The 24,000-nt window shown below is 35.0% G+C and overlaps 1 protein-coding gene across 11 annotated transcripts in view; it reads left to right on the forward strand.

The window, feature by feature from the left end:
- MYO9A (myosin IXA) overlaps positions 1 to 24,000 on the forward strand; it is a 280,075-nt gene that overhangs the window by 34,462 nt on the left and 221,613 nt on the right. For all 11 annotated transcript variants that reach the window (XM_058737154.1, XM_058737157.1, XM_058737152.1 and 8 more), the window contains 2 exons: positions 9,020 to 9,930; positions 22,652 to 22,746. In XM_058737154.1, the coding sequence (XP_058593137.1) occupies positions 9,091 to 9,930; positions 22,652 to 22,746 (935 nt within the window). In that variant the 5' untranslated portion in view covers positions 9,020 to 9,090. The remainder of the gene's footprint in view (positions 1 to 9,019; positions 9,931 to 22,651; positions 22,747 to 24,000) is intronic.

Consider the following 24,000-nt stretch of genomic DNA (forward strand, 5'->3'; position numbering starts at 1 on the left):
TCTACTGGTGAGATTTTTGCTTTGAGTTATTTTCTCTGTAGTGAAGCTAGATTTTTATTTTTTAGATATGAATTTGCCTGATTTCATTCTTCTCATGTTACTGAATGTTAGTGTATGATCTTACTAACATTCATTTGTAGATCCCTGTGATAAAGTAAATATAAAGAGAAAGGATACTTCTTTTTTTTTCTTCTTGGAAAATGACCTTGAGAACTTGGTAAAGAAGTAAAAGCAGCTATAAAAATTTTTTGAAAATTAAATTTTATTAGTACACAGATGCAAAATATGACATTAAAAATCTTTAGTTACTTCTTTTTTTTAAATGAACTTCTAATTTAAAGGAAGCTCTGTATTCCCTATTTTCATTCTTCACCACAGTTTTCCTCTATAATTAGTTTCTTCTCAGACCACTGAATAACAGCATAAGCTGGCCTATTCTGAACCACACCCTACTGACCACAGCAACTGTCTGACCGCATTGTTTCCCTCTGTTAGCATATACTTTTGAAATATTACTTTGGGATAGGGAAGAAACATATTAAATAATTTTATTTATAACTGGTACAGCTATGTGTAATTGTTCCATAAGTGCCAGTAAAGTGCTTAATTCTTTATATGCATAATATAAGTTATTTTATTCTCTCAATCAGTCATTTATCCATACTCTTTTTATCTGCTGGTTTGAAATGCTATCTTTATCATAAGGTAAATTTACATAGACTTTTTTGCTCTGTAAGCCTTAATTTTCTAATTTGACAGGTATTAACTTGTTACCTGTCTCAGAGATTTCCTGTTCAACTCAAATGAGGTAATGCACATCAAACTTATTTTTGATGAAAACTATAAAAAGGAATTTTGAAGATTACTCAAAAGTCTAATATATTTGTCCTTATTTAATATATATATGCCTTTATGTATAGTTTTATATTTTAAGTTTTTTCAGTTGACATCATATTATACATCCCTTGCCATATTTCTTTTGCATGACTGGCATTATAGGTATCATTCACCATCTAACTCTGTTTTACCCAATCTTTAGTTTGGATAGGGAATTTGGATGTCAGGGGGTGCTGCCCTATTTGAATCTATTTGGTTCCCCAAGTTTGGATAGCAAATAGCATGATTGTGAAGTAAGCACCTAAAAGTTTATTCAAATATATTTGGTTCCTGAGCTTAGACTGTGAAATTTAAATTAAAAAAATTTTTTTTAATGTTTATTTATTTTTGAGAGAGAGACAGAGACAGAGCACACACGGGGAAGGGGCAGAGAGAGAGAGAGAGGGACATAGAATCTGAAGCAAGCTCCAGGCTCCGAGCTGTCAGCACAGAGCCTGACATGGGACTAGAACTCACGAACTGCGAGGTCATGACCTGAGCTGAAGTCAGATAATTAACGGACTGAGCCACCCAGGCGCCCCTATTTAAATTTTTTTTTTAATGTTTACTTTTGAGAGAGACACAGTGTGAGCAGGGGAGGGGCAGAGAGAGAGGGAGACACAGAACTCCACATGTGCTTCAGGCTCTGCACTATCCACACAGAGCCTGATGCGGGCTCAAACTCACAAACTGTGAGATCCTGACTTGAACCGAAATTGGATGCTTGACCAACTGAGCCATTCAAATGCCCCTAGACTGTGACATTTTTAGATATCAGTAATTTGGATAACAAGAGATACGTAAATTGTGAAAGGGTATTGCACTGAAGTGTTACCTATTAAAGTGAGTTCCTTTGATTGCAGAGAACAGAAACCCAGCTCAAAGTAGCTCAGGGTAAAAGGGAATTGATTGTTATAATTAAGGAAGTTCAGTGGTGGTGTTTATTTGAGGCACAGCTAGCTTCAGTAGCCCAAACAATGTTGATTAGGTTTTGCTGTATGTATTTGTTCATTTTCTTTTACTGCGTAAGGACTTCTGTGCATTCAGGAAAGATGGCTGCAAACAGTTTTAGATTTACATATTTCTGGATAACCAGCCCAGCAGAAAAGAAAATGCAGCAAAGTTCCAATATGGAATCTCTATGAGCAGCCGCTGTTGCCAGGGGGAATGGAATAATTGATTAGCTGGGTCTGGGTCATGACTAATACCACCCTTCCTCCCCTATCTAGGGGATGAGGGTTGGTCTATTCAAAGTGTGCTGTGTCAAATGGCAAGGGAGGGGTAGTAGTTCTTCAAAGGCAAATGCAGTACTGTACTTTCATTAGAAGGGCCGGATGACCTACTGCACAGATGAAACCGGTTAGCTGTCCATGTACCTATCTATAGTGTGTCATCTGATAACTAATTTATTCCATCACCTTTTCTTTAGTTGAAATATTACAAAATGTATTTTCTTTCAGTACTCAATTTGGCTTTTACTTGGCATTGACCTACTATAAGTAAAACTGGGCTCCTATGTGCTATCTAGTTGTGAAGATGAGCTAACATGCACATTTGTCACATCTTACCTAAAAAGCTTTTTCTCAATCTTTTTTTTTCTTTAAATTCTTTAAGGAAAAGAAAAGAGTATGTTTTTACTTTCTGAGAGATGCACCTGTCCATCTTTGACCTAAATCTCATTCTCATTTAGTTTGTCTTATTGAAGAACCTTGGTTCATCAGATAGACCTTCATTTTCTTAAGTTTTCAGTTTCTGCTTCTCTACTTGATTCTATTTATAACCATAAAGATGTGCTCCCAAGCCCCCTAACAAATGATTCACTCATACTTCTCCCTTTTTTCTTTATAGCAGATTTGACCAATGTCTGCTAATTTACTTGCCAATCTGTCTTCTCCCACTTCTTCCTTAACTTCTTACTTCCTACTTTTCAGAGTCCCCAGTAATATCCAGAGACCTTCATTTCAGGCCTAAACCTAGAATTACAGTATGTAAGGGCTAAAAGGGACCTAAGAGATATTTAACTCAACTTTCTTTTTTTATTTTGCTTGATGTTATTTTGATTGTACTGACTTTTTTTTTTTTGTCTAGAATTTAGATGGTATATGGAATTTTTTTAAACTTTCAGATCTTGATCAGATCATAAATGCGTGTTTATTAAAAACAATATAGTTGGATTTTAAAAATCTCTTGGTAATCTTTTTCTTTTAAGTGGAGCATTTCCATTTAATGTAGTTATTGATACATTTAGTTTGCTTTCCATTTGTTCCATCTGTTCTGACTCCACCCAGGACCCCCTTCCTTTTTGCCTTCCTTTGAATTATTTTTTAATCATTCCATTTTTTTCACAGTGTTAGTTGGGAAGTTATACCTTTTTTCTAATTTTTTTAGGGGTTAGCCTAGAATAGAAGTTGGCAAACTTTTTTTTTTTTTAAGTTTATTTATATATTTTTGAGAGCGAGCTTGGGGGAGGGGCAGAGAGAGAGAATCCCAAGCAGTTTCCATGTTGTCAGTATGGAGCCTGATGCGGGGCTCAATCTCATAAACTGTGAGATCACAACCTGAGCTGAAACCAAGAGTTGGTTGTTCAACCGACTGAGCCATCCAGGCACCTCAACCTGTTTCATTTAAGGGCCATATAGTAAACATTTTTGGCTTTGTGGACCATATGGTCACTGTCATTGTCGTGCAGAAGCATCCATTGATAACAGGTAGTGGTATAAATTACAGACAGTGGATTAGATAAAGTCATTTAGATAGAAGAGCACTGGGTTGAGACCAGAAACTGGGAGATTTTGTTGTTGTTGTTGTTATTATTTTTTTGAAATTGAGGTCATGGACAAGAAGCTCTGAGAGTGAATCAGAAAAAGAGTGAGCCTATCAGGAAGATTACAAGAAAAATAATTATCATGTGAGGGCAGTTTCAAGAATGAGAAGATGGCTTTCTTAGTCAAATGCTATAGAGTGCCGTGTTAAGACGAGGATTCAGAAGAGGTCGTTGGATTTGGCAACTTTTGGTGACATTTTCAAAGAATATTGGCAGAGCTTGCTATGTGGGAAGAGTGGTAAAGGAGTGGAGAGTGGAAACATAAACCATTAATTGTCAAATACTATTTTTTGGACCAGCAGCAACAGAAGTGCCTAGATTTCCCAATCTCAGAACCATTATTGGGCTTAGAAATGTATATTTTTAAAACATTGCCCAGATGATTTTGATAAACGCTAATGGCTTGCTGTCAAGATGTATTTGTTAGTGATATTTTGAGGCAAACCCTCTTTTCCAAACACAAAGCTATGACTGATGAAGCAAAAAGAAAAATCAAGTTGACATAAATGGGGTGCAGAAAAGGTAAACATTCCTATGTTTCAGAAAGGTAGTAGAACACAAAGCAGTGAGTAGGGCTGTGGCTGGGACCTTGCAGGTACAGAAGCTGAGGTTTGAGTTTCTTTGAGTGTAGGACATATCTTCTGATTTGAACAGACCGCTGGTAAGAAACATTTATGAGATAATGGGAAATTGAACATTGACCAGTAATATTAAAAATTGTTAATTTTTAAAGGTGTGATTAATGGTATTGTGGTTATATTAAAACAAAGTAGTAAATAGTAGGTTCTCAGTAAATGTTTATATGAAAAACAAAAAAAAATTTCCATCAGAAAGTACACCTGTACATCTAAATTTTCAAACAAATTAGCCATCTAGTGCCGAGAATGATATGAAATAAATCTGAAGAGCAGTTTACTCTGGATGACATTAAAATGCTTCACTGAAAAAAATAAAATCTTATATTTAGTATTTTCAAGAAGATGAGTGAGTAATATCCCTTAAATTAAAACAATTATGGGGGCAGTTGGGGGGGGGGCTCGGTTGAGCATCTGACTTGATTTTGGCTCAGGTTATGATTCCAGGGTTGTGGGATTGAGCCCTGATGCAGGCTCTGTGCTGATTGTGAAGTCTGCTTGGAATTCTGTCTCTCCTCCTTTACCCCTCTCCCCCACTTACGCGCTTTCTCTTTCTAAAATAAGCCAAACAAAGCAAAAAAACCCAGTTATGACACTTAAGGTAGAAAAAAGATCAGGTGGATATGAAAATGACAGAAACTTTAGAAGTGAAAGCTAGTGTAAAAAAAATAACAGCGTGATTTTCATGAAACGGAAGTCAATAGGATGTCTGTTTTCCCAGTATTAATCTATGAAATCAGTGTCATGTCAGTCAAAATATCAGAAGGTTTTGGGGGTGCCTGGGTGTCTCAGTCGGTTAAGTGTCTGATTTTAGCTTAGGTCGTGATCTCACAGTTCATGAGTTCCAGTCCCATGTCGAGCTCTCTGCTGTCAGCACGGAGCCTGGAGCCCCTGCTTCAGATTCTGTGTCTCCCTCTCTCTGCCTCTCCCCAGCTTGTGCATGTGCATGCTCTCTCTCTCAAAAAAATAAACATCAAAAAATGTCAGAAGGTTTTTTTTTTCGTGGTAGTGGACATGCTGATCTTAAAATTCTTATGGTAAAGAGTCAAAGTAACATTAAAGAAGAACAAATTGAAATGATATGCCTTCCATCAAAACTTATTATAGAGCTATAGTAATTAAGATAGATTCAGGGATGGACAGATAGACTACTGAAAGAGAATACAGAGCCCAGAACACCTTGATATTTATATGGAATTAGCTACATGACAGAGGTGGCATTATAAATCAAGGGAGAGATTGGACTCTTCATTGAGGTGCTGATTAAATTGCTAATCTGATTTGGCATGAAAATAAGAGCGCTATGGAAATAAATTCTGTATGGATTAAGGACGTAAATGAGAAAAGAAAAACCTTAGGCCTTTTCAAAGAAAATGCAGGATGGATAACTTTATGTCTTCAGGATGAGGAGGGATTTTTAAAAACTATGCCAGGAGATAATGCCATGTAGGTTTTAGAGCCAGACTAACTGCTTCAAATATCAACTTTATCACATGCTAGTTATGACTTTGGGCAAGTTATGTAATCTTTCTTGTTTTCTCATTTGTAAAATGAGGATGATAATGGTAAAAACAGCCCTCAGGAATTGTGAGAAATAAAATGTGAAATGCTTAGAAAAATGACTGGTATAAATAAACACACAATAAGAGTTAACTACAATTGTTGTTACTGTAATTTACTAAAAAAGAAACAAATCATAACCTGTAAAGGATTGATAAATTTGACTATTAAAAACTCTATGACAAAAGGCATTGTGAATAAAATAGAAAGCTAAGGCACTAATAGGAGATAATTATCACACATCTAACTGAAAATTGATTAGTATCCAGGCTATATGAAAAACTCATTTAAACCAATAAAGAAAAGACAACTCAAAAAACAGAAATGAATAAGCAACATAGTCCAAATGGCAAATGGTAAGTGTTGCTCATCCTCATTCTAGTAAACAGAGAAATGCAAATTAAAGTAATGAGATACCTTTTTACACTTATACTGGCAGAAACTCAAGGCTGACAATACTTTTATTGGTAAGGAGGCAGAGAAACTTGAGCCCTTCCTACACTTGCTGTGAAATAGTTGGTACAACTACTTTGGAGAGTGTTTTGTTAATATCTAGTAAAGTTGAATGTGCTTAAAACCCAACAATTCTAGGTGTAAAGCCCAGAGAAATTCTAGGAAAGACATACGAAGAGACATGTATGAGATCTGCAGCATTGTTTTAATAGTGTAATATTGGAAACATTCCAAGTGTTCACTAGAAGGACAGTGGATTGATAAATTGTGGTATAAATCATCCAATGAGATTTAAAAACAAAGATCTTGCTTTTAAGAGCAGTTTTAGGTTAGGTTCACAGCAAATTTGAACAGAAGATCCAGACCCCCCCAACCTCCCCCCATACATACATAGTCTCCCCCAATATCTACATCCCCCCCACCCCAGTACATTTGTAACAATTAATAAACATTAATTGGCATATTATTTGGCAGTTAATGAACTTTTACATGTATCAGCACTTATAAATAGAAAAGACAATGTTAACGTGAGATGCAGACTATTAAGTATAGTATGACACCATTTTTTTAAAGCCTAAAAGAGTGAAACAGTACTATCTATAATTCATGGAGACCCACATGTGTAATAAAAATATAGAAACAGGACAGTGGTTCTCTCTGCAGAGCAAAAGAAGGAGCTTTATCTCTAATATGTTGTTTGTAAACTGATCTGGAGTAATTACAGCAGTTTTCAAACTTGTTGAATTCGATGGTAGCTATATGACTGCTTTTTATATGTTCCATAATATTCTCTGTGTTTGAAAGGTCATCTAGGAAAAAACAAAACAGTTTCTTCATTTGAGAACTTTTACAAATATGTAATATTATGAGAGAGAAGTAACTGAAGGTATTTAAAAAAAATAACAGCATCTTTGTATGTTAAAGGATGAAATAAAAAAGGAAAGTGGTAACATGTGAGGATGATTCTCTGATGGGGCAAGTTTGATGGAGATGATAAGAAATAGGTTTTATTAACCCTGGAAAGGACATGGGATATATTTTCTTTGTAGACTAGAATGGAAAAACTAAGATGAGATGAAAATAGGGATACATTTTGAGTTGGAGAATGCTATTTTCTCAGTGGGATGCCAAAGTTGAAATCATTCTGGAGGTGTTATGTATATGGGGTTTGAGAATATTGGAAGGATATGCAGAATACGTGTAAGAAATGAAATAAGGTTAGATAAAAAGGTAACCTTGAAGGAAAAGGGAAGGTTGAATAAAAGTTATAATAGTATCATCTATATAATTTTATCAGCGAGCCGGGGGCAGGATCTTTTTGTTGTTAGGAGAGGTAGAGAGAGAGCCCAAAAGTCCTTGAAAATATATCTATTCTATAGCAGGTTTCTCTCATATTTTCTTAGTTATAATTTCATCTAGTTTGATTTTTTTATTTAATCTCATCTTCTTACTGTTTTATTTCAAGCTTTTATTTAAATTCCAGTTAGTTAACATACAGTATAATATTAATTTCAGGTGTAGCTTTTTGTGATTCAGTTCAATACCTAGTGCTTATCACAAGTGTCCTCCTTGATTCCTATCACCTATTTAATCCATCCTCCCCACCCATCTGTTTTCTGGTAACAATCAGTCTATTCTCTATAGTTTAGAGTCTGTTTCTTGGTTTTCCTCTCTCCCCTACATGTTCCTTTGTTTTGTTTCTTAAATTCCACTTATGAGTGAAATCATATGGTATTTGTCTTTCTCTGACTTATTTCACTTAGCATAATACACTAGTTCCATCCACATTGTTGGAAATGGCAAGATTTCATTCTTTTTTTATGGCCGAGTAATATTCCATTGTGTGTGTGCGCGTGCGTGCGTGTGTGTGTATCTCACATCTTTATCCATTCATCAGTTGATAGATATTTGGGCTCTTGCTGAGCCCAATAATTTGGCTATTGCTGATAATGCTGCTGCAAACATTGAGGTGCATGTATCCCTTTGAATTAGTATTTTTTTATCCTTTGGGTAAATAGTAGTGCTGGATCATAGCGAAGTTCTATTTTTAACTTTTTGAGGAACTTCCATACTGTTTTCCAGAGTGACTGCACCAGTTTGTATTCCCACCAACAGTGTTAGAGGGTTCCCCTTTCTCCACATCCTCTCCAACACCTATTATTTCCTGTGTTGTTAATATCATCTTCTTACTGTTTTTAATTTCACAAAAATTTGGCTTCATTGATGGCATTGTTTTGTGTTTTTGCTTTATCCATAAGAGCTTTTGGGTGCAGGGTGATCTGTATGATTATTCTGCCCTTTTTAATCTAGTCTTTGGCAAGTCTCTTTAAATATAAAGAAAGAACTTGACTCTAATCTCAGGTACTTTGGAAACATTTGAGATAGAGTACAAAATAATTTTTATTTGCACTCTGGATTTTGCATTATTAGTATGCTAAAACATGGAAAAATCTTTGGCAAGTTGCTTTTGGAGAAAGTGTCCAGACTTGGGCAATAAAATGTAATATTACGTGGTCTCAATGAGACTGTTTTCAAGATTTTCTAGACTAAGAATTAGGATCTTATGTTCTAAAAGATGTAATCAACATGATTTAAGCCTTTCTTTCTTGAGCATCAGAAGGTAAAGATTGTTTATATGATTTCTAAATGTTTCACATCTTTTATGTTACAGTTCTTTTGCCATGAAAATGGTTTGCAGGGTCTTGGACACATACTATCCATGCTGATGGGACAGGATCCAATATGAATATAAATGATGGAGGAAGACGACGCTTTGAGGATAATGAACATACGTTACATATATATCCTGGGACAATTTCAGAAGGGACTATCTACTGTCCAATTCCTGCCAGAAAAAACTCCACAGCTGCTGAGGTGATTGACTCTCTTATAAACAGACTTCATCTTGACAAAACAAAATGTTATGTTCTTGCAGAAGTAAAGGAATTTGGTGGAGAAGAATGGATACTCAATCCAACAGACTGTCCAGTTCAGCGAATGATGTTGTGGCCCCGAATGGCTCTGGAAAATCGCCTGAGTGGAGAGGACTATCGCTTTCTTCTGAGAGAAAAAAACCTTGACGGATCAATCCATTATGGTAGTCTGCAGTCATGGCTACGGGTAACAGAAGAACGTCGTAGGATGATGGAGCGGGGTTTTCTTCCACAGCCTCAACAAAAAGACTTTGATGATTTATGTAGCTTACCTGATTTGAATGAGAAAACTCTGTTAGAAAACCTACGAAATCGCTTTAAGCATGAAAAAATTTATACCTATGTTGGCAGTATTCTAATAGTTATTAACCCATTCAAGTTTCTTCCTATTTATAATCCCAAATATGTCAAAATGTATGATAACCACCAATTGGGAAAACTGGAGCCCCACATTTATGCTGTGGCTGATGTAGCTTATCATGCCATGCTTCAGCGCAAAAAGAATCAGTGCATTGTGATTTCAGGAGAGAGTGGTTCTGGGAAGACTCAAAGCACAAACTTTCTTATACACCACCTTACTGCACTCAGTCAGAAAGGATTTGCCAGTGGAGTGGAACAAATTATTCTTGGAGCTGGACCAGTACTTGAGGTAAGTGTGTAGAAATACTTTTCTTACTCTTAAACATGTCTTTGAAAAAATTTTTTGTAAATGTGAGAAAATGTAATGAAACCACAAGTATAGATATCATTTTTAGTTACCAAGGAAAACTGGAAGACGGGAAAGCAAAAAAGGCAGCGTGGAAGATTAAAGGGTATGACAGTGGCAGTATATTTTTCAAAGGTGTTTTTGGGTCATAGTGATGAAGTAAGAGATGATTGGAGTCGTATGTATCCCCCTGTAAAGGGAAATAGCCAGCACAGGACTCCTGTCTGTAATTGGGTTGTGGAATTAGGTGTTGGGGAAAATATTCTCATCAATCTATTTGTATCTTTGCAACTTTAACATGTGTGCCTAGTATTGAATTCTAAGCGTTCAGTTTTGAAAATGTAGAGAATATGGGAAAAAAAGTTTTAGTTCTATAATGTTTTAGAAGTAATAGTACCAAAGGTAGAAAGGAAAAAGAATACACTTTTTGTTTTAGAGTTGAAAGGAAAAGGTAGTATTACCTATTTTTTTTATTAAAAAAATTTTTTTTATGTTTATTTTTGAGACAGAGAGAAACAGAGCATGAGTGGGGGAGGGGCAGAGAGAGAAGGAGACCCAGAATCTGACGCAGGCTCCAGGCTGGGCTGTCAGCACAGAGCCCGACGCCAGGCTTGAACCCATGAACCGTGAGTTCATGACCTGAGCTGAAGTTGGTTGCCCAACCAACTGAGCCACCCAGGCGCCCCAATATTACCTATTTTTTAAAAGAGATTTTGTGAGGTATAACTGGGATACAGCAAACTGCACATATTGGAAATGTACAATTCGATAAAATTTGACATGTGTATATACTAATTAAGCCACTGTCACAGTCAAGATACCGAATACATCCATTATTGCCAAAGTTTCTTTATGATTCACAAAGTATAAGTATAGTGTAAGAAACCACTTACACACTTACACTATAGATTAGTTTGTGATTTCTATAATTTTGTATAAATGGAATCATATACCATGTCCTCTTTTATGTGTGACTTCTCTTGGTATAATTATTTCAAGATTCATCCAGGTTGTATGTGTCAGTAATTCATTCCTTTTGCTAAGGTAGAATTCCACTGCATGGGTGCATGATGCTTTGCATTTATCTATTTACCTGGTAATGGACTTTTAGATTATTGCTAGTTATTCACTGTTACACATAAAGCTTTATACAAGTCTTTGTGTGGACATACACTTTACTTTGGGTGAATACCTAGGAGTGGAATGACTGGGTTATATGATAGGTATATGCTTAACTTTTTAAGAAACTGCCAACTTTTTCTACAGTGTTTATACTTACATTTTATATTCCCACCAGGCAGTGTGTGACAGTTCCAGTTACTCCATATTCCTGCTAACCCTTGATATAGTCATTCTTTTAAATTTTAGCCATTCAAATATATATACAGTGGTATCTTACTGAGGTTTTAATTTGCATTCTATAATGACTAATGCTGTGAGCACATTTTCATGTGTTTATTTGCCCTCTATATATCTTCTTTGGTGGAGTATCTGTCAAAATTTATTGCCTAATTTTTTATTGGATTTTCTTAAAATTTTTTTAATGTTTATAATTTTTGAGAGAGACAGATGCCAGTTGGGGAGGGACCGAGAGAGAGGGAAACCCAGAATCCGAAGCAGGCTTCCAGCTCTGAGCTGTCAGCACAGAGCTCGGTGCATGAGATCATGACCTGAGCCAAAGTCAGATGCTTAACTGACTGAGCCACCCAGGCACCCCTCTTGTGTTTTTGATTTTAGCCATTCTGATAGGTGTAAGGTAATACCTCATGGTGGTTTTGATTTGTATTTCCCTGATGATGACTGATGTTGAGCTGGATTTGATTTGTATTTCCCTGATGATGACTGATGTTGAGCATCTTTTCATGGCCATTTGTATGTCTTCTTTGGACAAATAAAATGGGTCCTCTGCCCATTTTAATTTTATTTTTGGCTTTTTTTTTTTGTGTTGAGTTATATATGTTTTTAAATATATTTTAGATATTACCTTATTGATGTATTATTTGCAGATATTTTCTCCCCCTCAGTAGGTTGTCTTTTTGTTTGTTGTTGGTTTCCTTCACTGTACAAAAGCTTTGAAAAAAAATTTTTTTCTTATTGGTGTGGTCCCAATTGCTTATTTTTGCTTTTGTTTTCCTTGCCTTATGAGACATATCTAGAAAAATGTCACTTTGGCTGATGCCAGAGAAATTACTACTTGTAATTTCTATTTTAGGATTTTTATGGTTTCAGGTGTCACATTTAGGTTTAATTCATTTTGAGTCTATTTTTGTGTATGGTGTCACAAGGTGGTTCAATTTCATTCTTCTGCATGTAGCTGCCCAGTTTTTCCAGCACTATTTATTGAAGAGAATGTCTCTCATTATATATTCTTGCTTCCTTTGTCATAGATTAATTGACCATATAAATGTTGGTTTATTTCTCGGTGCTCTATTCTGTGCCATTGATCTGTGTGTCTGTTTTTGTGCCAGTACTGTACTGTTTTGATTATTACACCTTAGTAGTATATCTTGGAATGTGGAATTGTGATACCTCTAGCTTTGTTTTTCTTTGTCAAGATTGCTTTGGTTATTCCAAGTCTTTTTTGATTCTGAAGAGATTTTACTATTATTTGTTCTAGGTTTAAAAAAAAATCCTGTTGGTATTTTGATAGAGATTGCATTGTATGTATAGATTGCTTTGGGTAGTATAGACATTTCAACAATATGAATTCTTCCAGTCCATGAGCCTGGAATATCTTTCCATTTGTTTGTGTCATCTTCAGTTTCTTCAATCAGTTATTTTGTAGTTTTTGAGTATAGGTCTTTCACTTCTTTGGTTAAGTTTATTCTTAGGTACTTTATTATTCTTTTTGGTGCACTAATAAATGGTCTTGTTTTCTTAATTTCTCTATGTGCTGCTCTGTTATTAGTGTATAGAAATGCTACCAATTTCTGAATATTAACTTTGTATCATGCATCTTTACCAAATTCATTTATTATTTCGAATTGCTTTTTGGTGGAGTCTTTAGGATTTTCTATGTGTAGTATCATGTCATCTGCAAATAGCGATAGTGTAACTTCTTTACCAGTGTGGTGCCTCTTCTTTTTCTTGTCTGATTGTTGTGGACAGGACTTTGAGTACTGTGTTGAATAAAAGTGGCAAGAGTGGACATATTTGTCTTGTTCCTGATCTTAGAGGAAAAGCTCTTTGTTTCACCATTGAGTGTGATGTTAGCTGTGGGTTTTTCATGTATATAGTCTTTCTTATATAGATGTATGTGCTCTCTAACCCCACTTTGTTGAGAGTTTTTACCATGAATGGAATTTAAATTTTGTCAAATGGGTTTTGTTTTCTGCACCTATTGAGATGATGATATGATTTTTATCCTTTGTTTTGTTGATGCTGTGTATCACATTGATTTGCAAATCTTGAGCCATTCTTACATCCATAGAGTAAGTCTTACTTGATTGTGGTGAATGATCTTTCTGATGTATTGTTGTATGTGGTTTGCTAATATTTTGTTGAGGAATTTTGCATCTATGTTTATCAAGGATATTGGCCTGTAGGGGTGTGTGTGTGTGTGCGTGTGTGTGTGTGTGTGTGTGTGTGTGTGTTGTTTTTTGATTTTTATCATCAGAGTAATGCCTTGTGAATTTATTTGGAAGCTTTCCTTCCTCTTGTATTTTTTGGTATAGTTTGATGAGAATAGGTATTAACTCTTTTCTAAATGTTTGGTAAAATTTGTCTGTGAATCTGTCCTGGACTTTTATTTTTTGGTAGTTTTTTGATTACTGATTTACTTGTAATTGGCCTCAGATTTTCTATTTCTCTTTTGTTCAGTTTTGGAAGATTATATGTTTCTAGTAATTTATAGACTTCTAGGCTGTCTAGCTTGTTAGTATATAATTTTTTGTAGTATTCTCATAATTCTTTACATTTCTGTGATAGTTGTTACTTCTCTTTCATTTCTGCTGTTACTTATTTGGGTCCTTCCTCTTTTTTTCTTGATGAGTCTGGCTAAGTGTTTTTCAATTTTGTTTACCTTTTCAAAGAACCAGCTCTTGGTTTTATTGATTAAAAAATTTTTTTTAATGTTTATTTATTTTTGAGAGAGAGGGAGACAGACAGCACAAGCAGGGGAGGGACAGAGAGAGACAGAGACACAGAGTTTGAAGCAGTCTCCAAGCTCTGAGCTGTCAGCACAGAGCCTGACGTGGGGCTCGAACTCACAAACCATGAGATCATGACGTGATGCTTAACCGACTGAGTCCCTCAGGCGCCCCTACTGATTTTTTTTCTATTGCTGTTTTTAGTCTTAATGTCATTCATTTCTGCTCTGGTCTTCATTATTTCCTTCATTCTATTTACCTTGGGCTTTATTTGTTGTTCTTTTTTTTTCTGGTTCCTTTAGTTGTTAATGTAGATTGTTTGAGCTTTTTCCTGTTTCTTGAGTTAGGCCTGTGTTGCTATATAATTCTCTCCCTTTCTCTCTTTCTCTGTCTCAAGAACCAGCTCTTGGTTTTATTGATTTAAAAAGATTTTTTTTTAATGTTTATTCTTGAGAGAGAGAGAGTGAGTGAGTGGGGGAGAAGGGCATAGGGAGAGAGAGAATTTCAAGCAAGTTCCTCAATGCAGAGCCTGATGTGGGGCTCTATCCAATGATCCCAGTATCATGACCCAAACTGAAGTCAAAAGTCTGATGCTCAACCAACTGAGCCACCTAGGTATCCCTAATTTTAAAAAATGGTATTCATCAGGCACTTACAAATATTTGTAGATTGCTTTGGGGTAGTGAGGACATTTTAACAATGTGAATTCTTCCGTGAGCACATAATGTATTTCAATTTATTTGTGTCGTCAGTTTTTGTCATTAATACCTTTTGGTTTTCATTGTACAGATCTTTAACCTCCTTGGTGAAATTTCTCTCAAATATAACCATCTGTCAGTAGTACCTTTTGAAGAGCAGAATTTTAAATTTTGATGAAATCCAAATTTAACCATTTTTTTTTTCTCTTATGGATTGTGTTTTTGGTGTCATATTTAAGAAAACTTTGACTAAACCATGGTTGCAAAAGTGTTCTATGTTTTGTTTTGTTTTTTCATTAGTTTTGTAGTTTCAGTTTTGCATTCAGGTCTATGATTAATTTTGAGTTTATTTTGTATATGGTGTATAGATCCAGTGTTTTCCTATGAGTATCTAATTGTTTCAAAACTATTTTTTGTTGAAAGACTATTTTTCCTTTACCTCGTTTGCCTTTGTGTCTTTGTCAAAAAAATGGTACATATATATGTGGGTTTATTTCAGCATTCTGTCTCCTGTTGATTCGTTTTTCTTCATGACAATGCTATGCTACTTTCATTATGCAGCTTTATAATAATTTTGAAATTAGGTAGTATTAATCCTTCTTTTGCTTATTTTGGATATTCGAGGCCTTTGCATTTCCATATGAATTTTAGAACTAAATTGTCAGTTTTTCTATAAAAGTTTTTTGGGACTTTGGGATAGTGTTAAATCTATAGTTTAATTTTTAGAGAAGTGATATGGTAACAATATTAAGTCATCTGACCCATGAACAAGTTTATTTCTCTACTTATGAAGATCATCTTTAATTTCTCTGAGCAATATTCTGTTGTTTTTAATGTATAGGGCTTGAACATGTGTAGTAAGATATATTTGTCAGTATTTATTGATGCTTTTATAAACAGTATTTAACATTTTTCAATTGTTATTTCCTAGTATATAGGGATACAGTTGAAATTGGTACTTTGATCTTGTATTGTACAAGCTGGCTAGGTACAAATATTAATTTCAATTTTTTAAAATTTTTATTGGATTATCCACATAAGAAGTCATATTTGTGAACAAAAAGGCAGTTTTATTTACTTTCTTCCAGTTGGAATTTTTTTTCCTGCAGATTTCACTAGTTACTCCAGTATGAAGAGATGCAGTGAAAGTAACATTCTTGTCTTGGGGGAAAGCATTTAGCCTTAAACATTAACTGTGATGATAGCTGTTGGTTTTGTGTAGATGTTCTTTATTAGATTGAGGTCCATTCCCTTTCATTCTTACTTTGTTTAGAGTTTTTATCAGGAAAGGTTGGATTTTGTCAAATGCTTTTTCTGTGTCTATTTGAGATGGTCATATGGTTTAAAAAAGAATAGTTTGTTAATATGGTAAGTTATATTGATGGATTTTTAAAATTTAATTTATTTTTTAAAATTTATATCCAAGTTAGTTAGCATATAGTGCAACAGTGATTTCAGGGGTAGATTCCTTAATGTCCCTTACCCATTTAGCCCATCCCCCCTCCCACAACCCCTCCAACAACCCTCAGTTTGTTCTCCATATTTATGAGTCTCTTATGTTTTGCCCCCTCCCTGTTTTTATATTAGTTTTGCTTCCCTTCCCTTATGTTCATCCGTTTTGTATCTTAAAGTCCTCATATGAGTGAAGTCATATGATGTTTGTCTTTCTCTGATTTTGCTTAGCATAATACTCTCTAGTTCTATCCACGTAGTTGCAAATGGCAAGATTTCATTCTTTTTGATTGCTGAGTAATACTCCATTGTATGTATGTACCACATCTTTATCCATTCATCAGTCAATGTGCACTTGGGCTCTTTCCATACTTTGGCTATTGTCGATAGTGCTGCTATAAACATGGGGGTGCCTGTGTCCCTTTGAAACAGCACACCTGTATCCCTTGGATAAATACCTAGTAGTGCAATTGCTGGGTCATAGGGTAGTTCTATTTTTAATTTTTTGAGGAACCTCCATACTGTTTTCCAGAGTGGCTGCACCGGTTTGCATTCCCACCAGCAGTGCAAAAGAGATCCTCTTTCTCTGCATCCTCGCCAACATCTGTTGTTGCCTGAGTTGTTAATGTTAGCCATTCTGACAGGTGTGAGGTGGTATCTCATTGTGGTTTTGATTTGTATTTCCCTGATGATGAGTGATGTTGAGCATTTTTTCATGTGTCGGTTGGCCATCTGGATGTCTTCTTTGGAGAAGTGTCTTTGCCTGTCGTTTGCCCATTTCTTCACTGGATTATTTGTTTTTTGGGTGTTGAGTTTGATAAGTTCTTTATAGATGTTGGTTACTAACCCTTTATCTGATATGTCATTTGCAAATATCTTCTCCCATTCTGTTGGTTGCCTTTTAGTTTTGCTGATTGTTTCCTTCACTGTGCAGAAGCTTTTTATGTTGATAAGGTCCCAGTAGTTCATTTTTGCTTTTGTTTCCCTTGCCTCTGGAGATGTGTTGAGTAAGAAGTTGTTGCAGCCACAGTCAAAGAGGTTTTTGCCTGCTTTCTCCTCAAGGATTTTGATGGCTTCCTGTCTAATGTTTAGGTCTTTGATCCATTTTGAGTTTGTTTTTGTGTATGGTGTAAGAAAGTGGTCCAGGTTCATTCTTCTGCATGTCACTGTCCAGTTTTCCCAGCACCACTTGCTGAAGAGACTGTCTTTATTCCATTGGATATTTTTTCCTGCTTCGTCAAAGATTAGTTGGCCATATGTTTGTGGGTCCATTTCTGGGTTCTCTGTTCTCTTCCACTGATCTGAGTGTCTATTTTTGTGCCAGTAACACACTGTCTTGATGCTTACAGCTTTGTAATACAGCTTGAAGTCTGGGGTTGTGATGCCTCCTGCTTTGGTTTTCTTTTTCAAGATTGCTTTGGCTATTTGGGGTCTTTTGTGGTTCCATACAAGTTTTAGGATTGTTTGTTCTAGCTCTGTGAAGAATGCTGGTGTTATTTTGATAGGTATTGCATTGGATATGTAGATTGCTTTGGGTAGTGTTGACATTTTAGCAGTATTTGTTCTTCCTGTATATTGATGGATTTTTGATTGGTAAACCATTTTGGCATTCTGGGGATAAACACCAATTGTCATGATACATTATCCTTTAATGTATTGCTGGATTTGGTTTGCTAAAATTTTGTTTAGAATTACTGATATGTGGTCATGAGAAATATTGTTTTCTTTAATGCTTTTTTTTTTTTTTTAATCAGGATGATTCTGGCCATATGGGAATGAGTTGGGGTGTTTTATATTTTTGGAAGAGTTTGTGTAGAACTTCTTTTTTCCTTCTACTATCAGTGTTAGGATTGATATGATGGAATCCAGGCCTGGTGTTTTCTTTGTAAGAAAGTTTTATGTATTTATGTATGTATGTAATTATCTATTTAGAGAGAGAGAGCAGGGAAGGGGGACAAAGGGAGCAAGAGAAAGAATCGTAAGCAGGCTCCATACTCAGCATAGGGCTCCATGTGGGTCTTGATCTCACAATCCTCGGATATATTGGAAATTCAACTTACTGAACCATTCAGGTACCCTGCAGTAAAGTTTTAAACAAAGTTTGAATTTTTAAAGTAGATACAGATCTACTTTGAACCTGTTTGTGTCTTTGCACCTGAAGTATGTCTCTTGGTGAAAGCATGGAGTTGGATCATTTAAAAAAAAAAACATCTTTTCTGCCAGTTACTTGCTTTTTGACTGGAATGTTTAAGCCATTTACAGTTAATGTAATTACTAATGTAGGATTTGTGTCTGCCATTTGATTTTTAAGGATTTGTGTCTGCCATTTGATTTTTAATAATTTTTTTAATGTTCTTGTATTCTTCCATTATTATCTTCTGTTATGTTAAGGAGATGTTTTCTAGCATACCATTTTAATTTTGTTATCTCTTGTTTGTTTTAGCAGTATTCATGAGCATTCCAATTAACATAACAATTCAGTTTGGATTACTACCCACATGTGTTCTTTTTTTCTTCATATAGATTTGCTTTATTAAGTGTCCTTTCATTTCAGCTTATATTACTTCATTTAGTATTGCTTTGTAAGGACCATTTGCTGCCTAATGAATTCTTTTGGTTTTTGTTCATTTAAATATCTCAATTTCTCCTTTAATTTTTAAAGACGATTTTATGGGACACAGAATTCTTGGTTGACCGGCTTGTCTCAGTGCTTTGAATATATAGCTCCACTCTCTTCTATTCTTGATGTTTTATTTGGAGAAATTCGATGTTATGCTTATTGAGGAACCTATATATGGTATGTGTTGCATCTCTCTCACTGCTTTTAAGAAACACTTTTTGTCATTCAACAGTTTGATCATTATTTGTCTAAGTACTTATTCTTCATACTTTGAATTTGTGAAGGTTGTTAGATATATAGATTAGTGTTTTTCATGAAATTTTGGAAGTTTTGGGCTATTCATTGTTAAAATATTGATTCTGTGTTTTCCTCTCTATCCTCTCCTTCTGGTGTTCCCATTATATACATATATTGGCATGTTTGATGGTGATCCACCCGTGTCTGAAGCTCGCTCTGTTCATTTCTTGTTTATCTCCCCCCTGCTATTCCTTAGGTATCATCTCAATTGATCAGTGTTCAAGTTTTGTGATTTCTTCTACTTGTTCATATCTCTACTTGAGCCTCTTCAGTGCATTTTTTATCTTAGTTAATTACTTTTCAGTACTGGAATTTTTATAATTTCTCTGCCTTCACTAATATTCTCTATTGTTAAGGCATCTTTGTCATATTTTCCTATAATTGTTTGAAAGTATTTAAAAGAGTGATATAAAGTTTTGGCTTTGGAGGTCCAACATCTGGGCTTTTTCAGAGACAATTTCTGGTTATTGTGTTTATAAAATTTTTTTGTGTCCCTAGTTTCTTTCTTTTTTGCATGTCTTATAATGTTTTGGTGAAAAGTGGGCATTTTTATTAATACAATGTGGCAGTTTTGGAAATGGGGTATTTACCTCCTCCCAGGATTTGTGGTGGTTGTTTTGTTATTGCTGTTTGGTTGTCCATGACTTCTTTGAAATTAGTCTGTGAGGTCTGTACTTTTTTTCTGTGAGGGCTTTACATTCTCTCTTCATTTAGCTTAGTGGTCAGGTAATAATTGGACAAAGATTTAAAAAAAATATCCTGAAGCAATAAGGTTTCCAGTTTTTGTGTGTGTGTGAAGTTCTTAAGTTGTTTGGTTACCTCATTTTTTGCCCCATTCTCCTATTCGTACCTTAGGCAGTTGCAGTGTTCTAATCAATTGCCTCTGATTGATTTTAACAAATATACATGGGTGAAAAGGCCTTGTGAGTGTTTTCCAAGTCATTTCAAGTAAAGATAACCCTTTGAGTGAGGTTTTCCAGTGAAATACCATGTAGCTCAAATTCTGACAGTTACTTGTGGGATGGGGCTTTGGCTATAATCCTGTTTTGATCCTTCAATGGCTTTTAGGCAGCCTTTGAAACAGACTGTAATTATAGGGCATTGCTTTTCTCTTCAGCATGGAGCTAGGGAGAGGGAGATGGTAATTGGCTAAGTTAAAATGCCACAATGCCTTTTTTCTTACTGAGATTCATCTGTTTTCCCCTCAAAGGATTATTGCAAGCCTTTGGTTAATTTCTAGAGTTGTCAAAAAGTTGATTTGGATAATTTTTTTGGTTTTATTTCTCATATGAAAAAGAGGATTTTCAGAGTTCTTTATCATTTCTCTGACCTTACTTTCAATGATCTTTTCAGGAGATTTAAGTAATAAAAAATTCTTTCTATATTTACCTTTCTGGTTACCATTTCTGCTGTTCTCCATTCCTTCCATATGTTGATCCATATTTGAATATGATATTTTCCTTTTGCATTAAGGACTTCCTTTAATGTTCCTTTTAATGTGGTTTGGCCTACGATGAGTATTTTCAGATTTAGATGTCAGAAATGGTCTTTCTTTGGCCTTTAAAATTAAAAGAATAACCTTATAGTAAAATTGTATGAATTTTAAAACCTGTTAATTTTTGTAACCATCTGTATACAATCTGAGTACCCATTACCTCTTGAAACTCCCTCACACTATTCTTTATCTTCAAACCCTCTGACTTCCCTCCAATACTCCCATAATCCATGAAGACTACGTGTCCCCTGTTGTTGTTTTGAAAATGTCACAGAAATGGAATCACATGCTAAGTACAGTTTTGGGACTAGCTTCTCTCATTCAGCATTATGTCTTAAAGATTCATTCAAGTTGTTGAATATGTGAATTCAACCAGGGATTATTTCTTTTAAATTTAAATTTTAATAAATTTTATTGGGATGTAACTTAGAATAAAATGTAGCCATTTAAAATTTATACTTCAGTGATTTTTGATAAATGTGTATACACTTAACGTAACCATCGTTATTACACAATGAAGCTGTAGAATATTTTCATTACTCCTTGTGCCCTTTTGTAGACATTGCCTAACCACACCCTCATTCCCAGACAACTCTGATCTTCCCATTACTGTTTTGCTTTTTCTAAAATTTCATATTACAATATGTACTCTTGAGTCTGATTTCTTCTACGTGGCGTAATGTTTTGATATTCATCAGTGTTGATGTATCATCTTTATTGCTGGGTAATATTCACTGCATTGTGTATACTTTGGTAACAATATATTCTTTTATAAATAGTACTATAACTTTATTTTAAGTTGATGTAATAAAGTGCAATACATTATGTAGTGAAACCTTATTTCATCTATACTATTCCAAAATTGCGATTATTTTTTTTAAATGTTTATTTATTTTGAGAGAGAGAACACACGTGAGCAGGGGAGGGGCAAAGAGAGAGAGGCAGAGAGAGAATCCCAAGCAGGCTTTGTGCTGCCTCTGAGCTCAGAGCCCAGCATAGGGCTCTATCTCATGAACCATGAGATGATGATCTGAACTGAAATCAAGAGTGGCCACTTAACCGATTGAGCAATCTAGGCACCCCTGAAGTTGTAATTATTTTGATGTAATTATTCTGCTTCTATCTCCTTGTTATTTAATTTAGTAAGATCTAAAAAATTATATATTGAAATATAGTAAGAAAGTTTGCTGGCTCTGGGATGTAAAAGTTAATTTTAAGGAGTGTTAAGTCTTTATAATTAAAATTTATTTATTAAACTTAAAAAAAATAATTTATATAATTTATATATAATATATATTGTATATTATAATATATATAATATAATATATTAATATATATAATATATAATATATAATATATAATATATATAATAATATATTATAATATGTAATAAATATATATATATATATATAATTTATTTTTGAGAGAGCATGAGCTGGGGAGGGGTAGAGAGAGAGGGAGACAGAATTCGAAGCAGGTTCCAGGTTATCATCACAGAGGCTGACATGGGGCTCAAACTCTTGGACTGTGAGATCTTGACCTGAGCCAAAGTCTGACAATTAGCCGACTGAGCCACCCAGGCACACCTAATTAAGATTTATTTTACTGAAAAGCATAAAATACTTGTTTTTTCAAAAATTTTTTTCAACATGTATTTATTTTTGAGAGACAGAGCGTGAATAGGGGAGGGGCAGAAAGAGAGGGAGACACAGAATGTGAAGCAGGCTCCAGGCTGTCAGCACAGAGCCTGACATGGGACTCAAACTTGTAAACCGTGAGACATGACCTGAGCTGCAGTTGGACGCTTAACCAACTGAGCCACCCAGGTGCCACTCTTCCTACTTGGTTTTATTTCAACTATTAGTTTTTCTCTTTTACTTTACCTAAACCATAGGAGTCTGAAGTTAAAGAAAATTGCTTTTCTACTGTCTCTTGCATTTTGTATCTTTGAGCTGACCTAAGTAAGATTTTCCATTTTTAAAATGAAATTAACAAGAACTATTTATTTTGACAGGCCTTTGGAAATGCAAAGACAGCTCATAATAACAATTCAAGTCGTTTTGGCAAGTTTATTCAAGTAAATTACCAAGAAACTGGCACTGTACTTGGGTAAGTAGCAGTAATAGGCTTTGGAGTATGTTTGTATTTTTACCATTGTCTCTTCATAATCCGTAGATTATTCATTTACTCTTAATGAGCATAGTGAAACTGGTGTCTACTAAGTTTTTTCTTCTAAACTTTTTTTTGTTTTGGAAAAGTTCAAGCCTGAGAAAAGTTCAAAGAATAGTGTAGCGCTTATATACCTTTTTTTAAAAAAAATATAACTTATTGTCAAATTGGCTTACATACAGCACCCAGTGCTCATCCCAAGTGCCCTCCTCAATGCCCATTACCCATTTTCCCCTCTCCCCCACCTCCCCACCCACCCTCAGTTTGTTCTCTGTATTTTAGAGTCTCTTGTGGTGTGCCTCCCTCCCTCTGTGTTTGTAATATTTTTTTCCCCTTCCCTTCCCCCATGGTCTTCTGTTAAGTTTCTCAAGATCCATATATGAGTGAAAACATATGATACCTGTCATTCTCTGACTTACTTCTTTCACTCAGCATAATACCTTCCAGTTCCATCTACGTTGCTGCAAATGGCATGATTTCATTCTTTGTCATTAGCACTTACATATCCTTAATGTAGATTTATTAATTATCAACAGTTTGCTGCATTTGTTTTATCTCAGTGTGTTATGCATACATTCATTTTTTAAAATTGTTTTTGAGTAAGTTGGGCATATAATTTGACCCCACACAGGAATCACAGCCACATTTTCCTATATAATACTTTTTAAGAAATTAAATATGTTACAATAACATTAAAAAATTTTTTTTGTAATGTTTGTTTATTTTTGAGAGAGAGAGAGAGAGAGAGCCAGAGTGCAAGCTGAGGAGGGACAGAGAGAGAGGGAGACACAGAATCCGAAGTAGGCTCCAGTCTCTGAGCTGTCAGCACAGAGTCTGATGTGGGGCTTGAACTCAGGAAATGTGAGATCATCACCTGAGCCGAAGTTGGACGCTTAACTGACTGAGCCACCCAGGTGCCCCTCCAGTAACATTTCTTATATAGTGTGTAATCAGAGTACCTCTGGTTGTGTCAGCAATATGCTTCCTAACTTTAAAATAACTAATAAGCTTTATTTTTAGAGCAGTTTTAGGGTCACAGCAGAAATAAGTAAAAAGTACAGAGTTCCCATATACCTCTTTACTCTATCCCCCAGTTTCCCATGTTAAGAACATCTTGCATTGGTGTGTTCCATTTGTGTTGTATATTCTGTGGATTTTGACAATTGTATAAAGACATGTATTCACCATTACAGT

This window comes from Neofelis nebulosa, chromosome 7, assembly GCF_028018385.1.
Source record: "Neofelis nebulosa isolate mNeoNeb1 chromosome 7, mNeoNeb1.pri, whole genome shotgun sequence".
Taxonomy (NCBI): Eukaryota; Metazoa; Chordata; class Mammalia; order Carnivora; family Felidae; genus Neofelis; species Neofelis nebulosa.